Raw genomic sequence first — 9887 nt, forward strand, 5'->3', positions numbered from 1 at the left:
GAGTGTGTGTGTGTGTGTGTATCTACAATAGAGGTGTAACTCTTGATTCTTCCTCCCTGCAGATGTGGGAGGGCCGATGGCGTGTCATTCCTCACGACGTGCTCCCTGATTGGCTGAAAGACAACGACTACCTGCTCCACGGGCACCGCCCCCCCATGCCCTCGTTCAGAGCGTGTTTCAGGAGCATCTTCAGGATCCACACCGAGACAGGCAACATCTGGACACATCTGCTGGGTATGACGCACACACACACACACACACACACACACACACCTTCAGAGCGTGCTTCAGGAGCATCTTCAGGATCCACACCGAGACCGGCAACATCTGGACACACCTGCTGGGTACGACACACACACACACACACACACACACACACACCTTAAGAGCCTGCTTCAGTAGCATCTTCAGGATCCACACAGAGACCAGCAACATCTGGACACACCTGCTGGGTACACACACACACCCCGGCAACATCTGGACACTAGGGGTGTAAATCTCTCATGACAAATACGATTCGTATCTCGATACATGGGCACGATACGATACAAGAAAAGATGCATGTTGATAAAAACGATTCAGTACGATTCGATGCAGTTCAATAACTGAAAACACTGAGTTGTGATAAAACAATGGACCTCATTTTCGAACATTTTCTTAAGTGTCTTATTAACAGAGAGTATCTCATATATTATTATTAATATCTTACCAACCTCAGAAAAGATCTCCGCTGGATTCATGAATGCCTTTCTTAATTGAAAGCGCTTTCTCATGCACATTGCATACAGAAACGCCCCCGCCAGCTCCTTATTAGGGCATGCTAGTGTAATGTGCACAGGCAATGCGAAAGTAACTTCAGAGACTGATCAAAATCATTTCAAAGCAAGCACCAGTAAACCCAGACCTAATTTCACCAGGGAAGAGGTGGAGGTAGCCTACTGTTGCAGAATGTAGATGTGTCCATTCTATTCCACTATGTCTATATCCACGCGATTGAGTTTAGTGCTTATTTATTTATTCACTTACATTTGCAGTGTTTGTATAGTGCTTTTATTTATGTTAGGACATCACGATGGCTCGGTCTCGGAATCATGACTATAAATTTTAAACATAATTGTTAATGATACAAATATTCTCCTATTTATTATTATTATAATTATTTTAATCTGAGGATGTCTGTAGAAACACGCAATCAACAACGATGTATCTTCCTTGGCTAAAGTAGCTAGCATAGCATAGGCCATTGAAATTAATAGGGTAGCTAGCATAGCATTGGCCATTGAAATGACTACCGTAGCTAGTAATCTCTCCAGCTTTGTCTTGGCGTTATTTGTGAGAATACAGCCTGATTGGTTTATGCTATGCGGGCTTTGGCCAATGACAGACTGTCATTGTTCTGACTGAGATCAAATGCAACAGGTCAGCCAGTGTTTTGTGTTTTGCGTAAGGCTTGTGAACCTTTTAAATCGGGCAAAGACCGGTTCATGTCATTTTAATACCGATACGGGACTTCACGCATCGATGTAGTCGTATCTTACACGCTCAAAACGGATATCGATACGTATCGGTTATTTTTTACACCCCTACAGGACACACCTGCTGGGTATCACACACACACTCTCACTCACACACACTCACACTCTCACACACACACACTCTCTCTCTCCCCCCAGGTTGTTTCCTGTTTCTGTGTTTGGGCATCGTGTACATGTTCTCACTCACTCTCTCTCACACACACACACACACACACACACACACACACACACACACTCTCTCACCCCCAGGTTGTTTCTTGTTCCTGTGTTTGGGCATCGTGTACACACACACACTCACACACACACACACTCTCTCTCTCTCCCCCCAGGTTGTTTCTTGTTCCTGTGTTTGGGCATCGTGTACATGTTCACACACACACACACACACACTCTCGCTCTCCCCCCAGGTTGTTTCCTGTTCCTGTGTCTGGGCATCGTGTACATGTTCACACACACACACACACACACACACTCTCTCTCACACACTCTCTCTCTCCCCCAGGTTGTTTCCTGTTCCTGTGTTTGGGCATCGTGTACATGTTCCGGCCCAACATGTCGTTCGTGGCCCCGCTGCAGGAGAAGGTTGCCATAGGGATGTTCTTCCTCGGGGCCATCCTCTGCCTCTCCTTCAGCTGGCTCTTCCACACCGTCTACTGCCACTCCGAGGGGGTGTCACGCGTCTTCTCTAAGTAAGAACACACACACACACACACACACACACACACACACACACACACTTCCACACCGTCTACTGCCACTCCGAGGGGGTGTCACGCGTCTTCTCTAAGTAAGAACACACACACACACACACACACACACACACACACTTCCACACCGTCTACTGCCACTCCGAGGGGGTGTCACGCGTCTTCTCTAAGTAAGAACACACACACACACACACACACACACACACACACACACACACACACACACACACACACACACACACACACACACACACACACACACACACACACACACACACACACACACTTCCACACCGTCTACTGCCACTCCGAGGGGGTGTCACGCGTCTTCTCTAAGTAAGAACACGCACTCTCACACACTCTCACATCTCACACACCAAAAACGAATCACTGTTTCTTTTTTCTCCTCCTGTCTCTTTCTCCTCTTCTCCTCCTCCTCTTCCTCCTCCTCCTCCTCCTGTCTCCCTCTCTCTCCTCCTGTCTCTCTCCTCTTCCACCCTTTCCTCTCTCCTCCTCCTCCTCCTCCTCCTCCTCCTCCTCCTCCCCCCCCGGTAGGTTGGACTACTCCGGTATAGCGTTCTTGATCATGGGTTCGTTCGTGCCGTGGCTGTACTACTCCTTCTACTGTTCGCCGCAGCCCTGCTTCATCTACCTGTTCGTGGTGTGTGTGCTCGGCGTCTCGGCCATCACCGTCTCCCAGTGCGACTTCTTCGCCACGCCGCAGTACCGCGGCGTCAGAGCAGGTCAGTGTGTGTGTGTGTGTGTGTGTGTGTGTTATATTTTCTAACCCTATCTGTGTGTGTGTGTTGTATATTTTCTAACCCTATCTTTGTGTGTGTGTGTGTGGTATATTTCGTCTATATGTGTGTTTGTGTGTGTGTTGTATATTTCTAACCCTATCTCTCTGTGTGTGTGTGTGTGTGTGTGTGTGTGTGTGTGTTGTATATTTCTAACCCTATCTGTGTGTGTGTGTGTTGTATATTTTCTAAACCTATCTCTGTGTGTGTGTGTGTGTGTGTGTGTGTGTGTGTGTGTTGTATATTTTCTAACGCTATCTTTGTGTGTGTGTGTGTTGTATATTTTCTAAACCTATCTCTGTGTGTGTGTGTGTGTGTGTGTGTGTGTGTTGTATATTTTCTAATCCTATCCCAGACCTGCCAACATGTACGCATTTTGACATCAAAGTACGCTGGTACGAGTTGATGCTCTAAAAAGTACGCATAACGCTCAATATTGCATTGCCGGTTTTCAACGGGTTCAACCTTCAAAGTCTGTCTGTCGAGTCGCCAAGGCGTACAGTGGCAGCTGCAGCAGAGCAAGAGGCAAAAGAGGAGTTTGACCAATCACAGAGCCCCTGCCGTTGCTATCGTTACTTTATACTAAACATATACATAGACGCCCCATTGACCGCTTCAGCCCGTTGCTGCGACGTGCCAACGTACATTTTCTGGATAAAAAAAACACACTATAGCGTTTACATTTCTCAACCGATTTCACCGAGTCGTTTTTTATATTCAAGGGTTTATGATCTACGTGGAGTACCAAAAAAGTTTTGTCTCCATGTTACTTAGAATCTCGATAGTTAGGCTATAATCGCCATAGACATATATACATACATTTATATGTCTATGGTAATCGCTGCTAGACGCTCACTGTTCTTGTGCTCCCACAGCTCATTCACTTTGAAAAAAACTAAAAGGAATCTAAACTATCGAAATAGTGCTTCTTTGACTACTAATAATTGACCATCATTGAGAAAAATGAAACAGAATCTGGAAATAGCCTAGCATACAAATCAAACTACTGGCAGAGAAGACAAATGTAAACAACCTTCAAACACCTGCTTTTTTTATTTTTATAGCAGTGAAATATACACATTCAAATATACAAATGTTTGTACATATACATACTTTGATATAAGCATGACCAAGACCACGCATAGTTTTCTTTGCCCTCTGTTCTCGTACCTTCGTGTGCTGCATATCAGAAATGGCCGAAAGAAAAGCGAATTATTCTGAGACGGCTCCTGTTACCGTGGAAACAATAAACTAAGCTAGCTTTAGTAGCTGCTGCATATCAGAAATGGCTAACAGAAAAGTTTTGTATTTTTTCTCAATGATGGTCAATTATTAGTAGTTAAAGAAGCACTATTTCGATAGGGAGGAAGTCCTGTATGGAGGATTTTGCAGCTATTATTTTTCCAGTTTATTTAAAAAATGTGATTTATCTTTTCATAACGATTACGTAACATCCAAGAGTGACCTCCATTCTCAGTTAGTCCAATTTCTGTTTGGAAAGTAAATCGGGTGTCTTTTCAAAATATGTAATGTGTGTTGTGTTATGTGCGCACGTACATGATCTGACACCGAACCCCCGCCGCGCCGCACACACACACACACACACACACACACCCAACCCCCCCCCACCCGGGGTTGGTACTTAAACACATGTTCCAATGTTGGCAGGTCTGTTATCTGTGTGTATGTGTTGTGTATTTCTAATATATATGTGTGTGTGTGTTGCAGGTGTGTTTGTGGGTCTGGGCCTCAGTGGCGTGGTCCCCTCGCTGCACTTCGTGATCTCTGAGGGGTTGCTACGGGCGACCACCATGGGTCAGATGGGCTGGCTGCTCCTCATGGCCACGCTTTACATCACCGGGGCCTGCCTCTACGCCGCACGCATCCCCGAGAGGTTCTTCCCCGGCAAGTGTGACATCTGGGTATGTACACGCACACACACACGTACACACACACGCACACACACACACGTACACACGTACACACACACACACACACACACACACACACGCACACGTGTATACACACGCGCACGCACACGCACACACACGTGCACACAGACACACACAGGCACACACACACACACACACACACACACACAGACACACACGTACACACGTACACACGTACACACACGTACACACACGTACACACACACGTACACACACACGTACACACACGTACACGTACACGTACACGTACACACACACACACACACGTGTATACACACACGCGCACGCACACACACGTGCACACAGACACACACATGCACACAGGCACACACACACACACGCACACGTGTACACACTAGAGCTGCAACGATTAGTCGACGTAATCGACGATGTCGATTATGAAAAATTGTCGACGATGATTTTTAATGTAGACGCGTCATAAAATATATATATAAAAAGGCATATATATTTTGGCAGACGCTAGCAGAGCTACCGGTAATTTTCATTCGGCATTGCAATGCACTATAGGAAGTGCGAAATAGCGCATCTTTAACTAATAATAATTGACCATCATTGAGAAAAATGGAACAGAATCTGCAAATAGCCTAGCATACAAATCATGCACCGTTTTCTTTGCCCTCGGTTCTCGTACCTTGCTGCTGCATATCAGAAATGGCCGACTGAAAAGCGAATTATTCTGAGACGGCTCATGTTACCATGGAAACAATAAACAAAGCTAGCTTTAGTAGCTGCTGCATATGAGATATGGCTAACAGAAAAGTTGTCATTTTTCTCAATGATGGTCAATTATTAGTAGTTAAAGAAGCACTATTCCAGTATTTCAAAGAGAATGAGCTGTGGGAGCACAAGAACAGTAAGTGTCTAGCAGCAATTATCATAGACATACATGATATATCTATAACTTATAGTAAGGTTTAAGCTTACATGTTGGAAAACAGAACGTCTCATGGAGGATGCTTGCTAACGCTATTTCAGTTATGTTAAGTGCAATGTAGTAAATCAGTGAATTATCAGAGTAGCCTGTATTTTCGTTTGTTCTGAATAGTTAACCTCCTCCACTTAGCATTCTTCAAACAAAAGATTGTGGAAAAAATATATATTTCATAAGTTGAATTTGAATGTCACTTGCAGCCCAGTTATTCTTGCGTTATTTTGCACTTGCAGAGGCTTGATTGCTAATTTGAGTTACTTTTAAAACTTTATTTGCACTTTCTCTTTACTTTTAAAAGCATATTTGCACTTTAATTTGTATTACTATTTAATTTATGTATTATGATTACATTTGTTACTCAAATACATTTGAAATTCAAATTCCAACATTTTGAGTCGTTATTTTAATTTGCTATGGGAAATAATCATTAGATTAGTCGATTAATCGAAAAATTAGTCGATAGATTAATCGATTACCAAAATAATCGTTAGTTGCAGCCCTAGTACACACACACACACACGCACGTACACGTACACAGACTCTTATCTGTAATTACCCACTGTGTTTAAGGTGTGTTTTAAGTGTGTGTGTCTCTCTCCCTCTCTCTCTTTCCTTCTCTCTCCCTCTATCATTCTCCTTCTCTCTCTCTCTCTCTCTCTCTCTCTCTCCAGTTCCACTCCCATCAGCTGTTCCACATCCTGGTGGTCGCCGGAGCGTTTGTTCATTTCCACGGCGTCTCCAACCTGCAGGAGTTCCGCTACACGGCAGGAGGGGGGTGTGCAGCGGAGGAGGGGGGTGCGCTGTGATGACATCACACGGCAGGAGGGGGGTGCTCTGTGATGACATCACACACACAGACAGACAGACAGACAGACAGACAGACAGACAGACAGACAGACAGACAGACAGACAGACAGACAGACAGACAGACAGACAGACAGACAGACAGACAGACAACACACACACACACTGGCAGACAGACAGACAGACAGACACACACACACACACACACACTGGTAGACAGACAGACAGACAGACAGACAGACAGACAGACAGACAGACAGACACAGACAGACACAGACAGACAGACAGACACACACACTGATTGACAGACAGACAGACAGACACACACACACTGACACACAGCGGGGTGGTTGCAGTTCTGCTATCCCCACGTCAGACACCAGGGGTCACTGTGACACCTGTGCAGACTGGCTGCTCCTCTGTCTCAGCTCGTTTGTGTTTGTTTCCTTTCTTCTGTTCTTTATTAAAAATGCATATTGTGGGACGCCATGCCCAGGTGTGTTTCTCTCCCGGCTGGCGTGTCCCTCGCCCCCCCCCCCCCCGGCGGGCGTCACCCTCGCCCCCCCCCCGGCGCCCCGACATGGGCGCGGCTCCGAGACGTGCGACAGGAAAGGAAAGCTTTACTGGGCTCTTATGGTAGAGAAGAACAAAAAAGAACAAAAACTAGTTTGTGAAGGTTTAGTTTTTCTCCTGTCACAGGGTGGGGCGTGGGAAGCTGAACGGATTTTAAACTCTTTTTGTGTATATAAGATTTCAAAATTTTGGGGTATCTAGATTTATATGAAATATATATTTAAAAAGACAAAAAAAACTGTATGCTCTAAACTGTTACGTGAGAATGGTGTGGATGGTGAGAGCAACAGCAGTGAAACACACACACACACACACACACACACACACCTGCTGTGGGAGGTATCTCTCTCTCTCACACACACACACTCACACACCTGCTGTGGGAGGTATCTCTCTCTCACACACACACACACACACACACCTACCTGCTGTGGGAGGTATCTCTCTCTCTCTCTCTCACACACACACACTCACACACCTGCTGTGGGAGGTATGTGATGAGAAGGACAGATAGAGAAGTGTGTGTGTGTGTCTCATATCTCATTATGTCTCATTATGTGTCAGGCTGTTAATCTCTTCTGTGATGTTCCTGAGCTAGAAAATCCAGAAATTACACACACTCTCCCTATCATGTACACACACTCTCCCCATCAATCATGTACACACACACACACACACTCATGTACACACACACACACACACTCTCCCCATCATGTACACACAGGCTACATGTGACCTTTAACCTTTTAATATGAAATAGGTAATCACAGAAACCGTCTGTATGTGAGTGAGTGTGTTAAAATGCTCCTTATGGGTAGCTATGAGCTGTGCTGGTGTAGTCGTGTGTGTGTGTGTGTGTGTGTGTGTGTGTGTGTGTGTGTGTGTGTGTGTGTGTGTGTGTGTGTGTGTGTGTGTGTGTGTGTGTGTGTGTGTGTGTGTGTGTGTGTGTGTGTGTGTGTGTGTGTGTGTGTGTGTGTGTGTGTGTGTGTGTGTGTGTGTGTGTGTGTGTGTAATGGTGTTCCTGCCAAGGAGGGGAGAGTTGACTGCTGTGAGTTCCTCAAACTACTCCGAACTGACACACACACTCTCTCGCTCTCTCTCACACGTACAACAGCATTGCATCTCATAGTGGTTTGGATTGGTCCATGAATATATATTGTTTTCAGTTTGTCATGTATTGTATTATGGTTTAAGAAGGCTTTCGATTGCTCTATAGTTTCTTTTCTTTTTCAAAACTTGGCAAATGTGTTTGGTGTGTGGAGTACTCCTCTTGTCCCGCAGGGGGGGCAGTGGAGTAGTTCTTGTGTGTCTGACTCATTGAGGGTGACAGTGGTTATACTCCTCTAGTCCTGCAGGGGGCAGTCTGACCCCAGCAGAGTGCGTCCCCTGCTTGGCACACAGGGACTGGGCATCTGTGTGGCGCACACACCCTCTCTCAGGTGCCATTGCAAGCGGATGTCCAATGCTCTCACACACACACACCCTCACACACCCCCTCTCACTGAGGTGAACAGGAGGCCGCACCCAGGGTCTTAAAGCCTGACAGGACGGATCTCTGCATTCAAGTTCTTTATGCCCCCCCCCCCCCCCCAAAAAAAACCCCAACAAATCTCAGGGCAGCCAAGGGGGTCCATCTGCTTATCTCTTAAACAGGAAGATTAAAGTCGTCGTCCCCCCCCCCTCACCAACCTACACTAACCACCCTATGACCCCCAGGGCAGAGGGCCTGGCTGTCCCCCCCCCCCCCCCCTCTCGCTCATGATGAGGCTAAAGCAGTCGTGGAGGGTTTGCTGTTATTAATCCTAATTATTATTATTATGTTTGTTCATTTGTTTGCTTGTTTTTTTTTATTATATTATTAATTTATTTCTCATGCCTTTTTTGGGAATGGCAGCGTGTCTGAAGCACATCCAGTTCTAAAAAAAGAGTGTGCGTGATTGCTGAAGCACATCCAGTTCTAAAAAAAGAGTGTGTGTGATTGCAATAGACTTTTCATCTGCTGTACTGTCCCAATAAAAGTTTTTGAATCGGGTCACTGCGGAGTGTTTTCTGGCCAGAGACGTTTGATTGATTGATTGATTGATTGATTGATTGATTGATTTATTTATTTAAGCCTTGGAAAACACATTGAGGAATAAGACCCTCATTTACAATGGTGCCGAGGGTACAATGAATAAGTTATAAAAAATAAAATAAATAAATATAATAAAAAAAAATATGCATATAAAATAGTACAGGAGTACAAGGGAACGATCATAAATAACAATTTTGAATATTCAGTAAAATACTATGGTTGAGTCAACAGTCACAAACAGTTTCACATGGGGATAGACACACATACATCACACTGGTTTAACTGGTTACCTATACTATTTATACACGTGGATGAAACATTAAGCGTGTTTAAAATGTATAGTCGCCGTCAGGGGCGTTTCTAGGATTAAAAGAAAGGGGGGGCTTAGCCCCAAGGGGAGTGGCTTATTTGTGCGCAGAGTGCGCGGCAATTTTTTGGGGGGCCCATTTGGGGCCGCGGATATCCATTGTTTCAGACAGTTCATAGATTGGTT

General features: G+C 45.2%; 1 protein-coding gene across 1 annotated transcript in view; it reads left to right on the top strand.

The window, feature by feature from the left end:
- The window catches only part of LOC105910465 (adiponectin receptor protein 2-like), a 24581-nt gene extending 17752 nt beyond the window's left edge, over positions 1-6829 (top strand). Inside the window, exons 4-8 of the mRNA XM_042710037.1 lie at positions 63-234; positions 2038-2224; positions 2798-2985; positions 4768-4961; positions 6615-6829. Coding sequence (XP_042565971.1) covers positions 63-234; positions 2038-2224; positions 2798-2985; positions 4768-4961; positions 6615-6749 — 876 coding nt within the window. The 3' untranslated portion in view covers positions 6750-6829. The remainder of the gene's footprint in view (positions 1-62; positions 235-2037; positions 2225-2797; positions 2986-4767; positions 4962-6614) is intronic.
- Positions 6830-9887: the final 3058 nt, after the last annotated feature.

This window comes from Clupea harengus, chromosome 16 (genome assembly GCF_900700415.2).
Source record: "Clupea harengus chromosome 16, Ch_v2.0.2, whole genome shotgun sequence".
NCBI classification, from domain to species: domain Eukaryota; kingdom Metazoa; phylum Chordata; class Actinopteri; order Clupeiformes; family Clupeidae; genus Clupea; species Clupea harengus.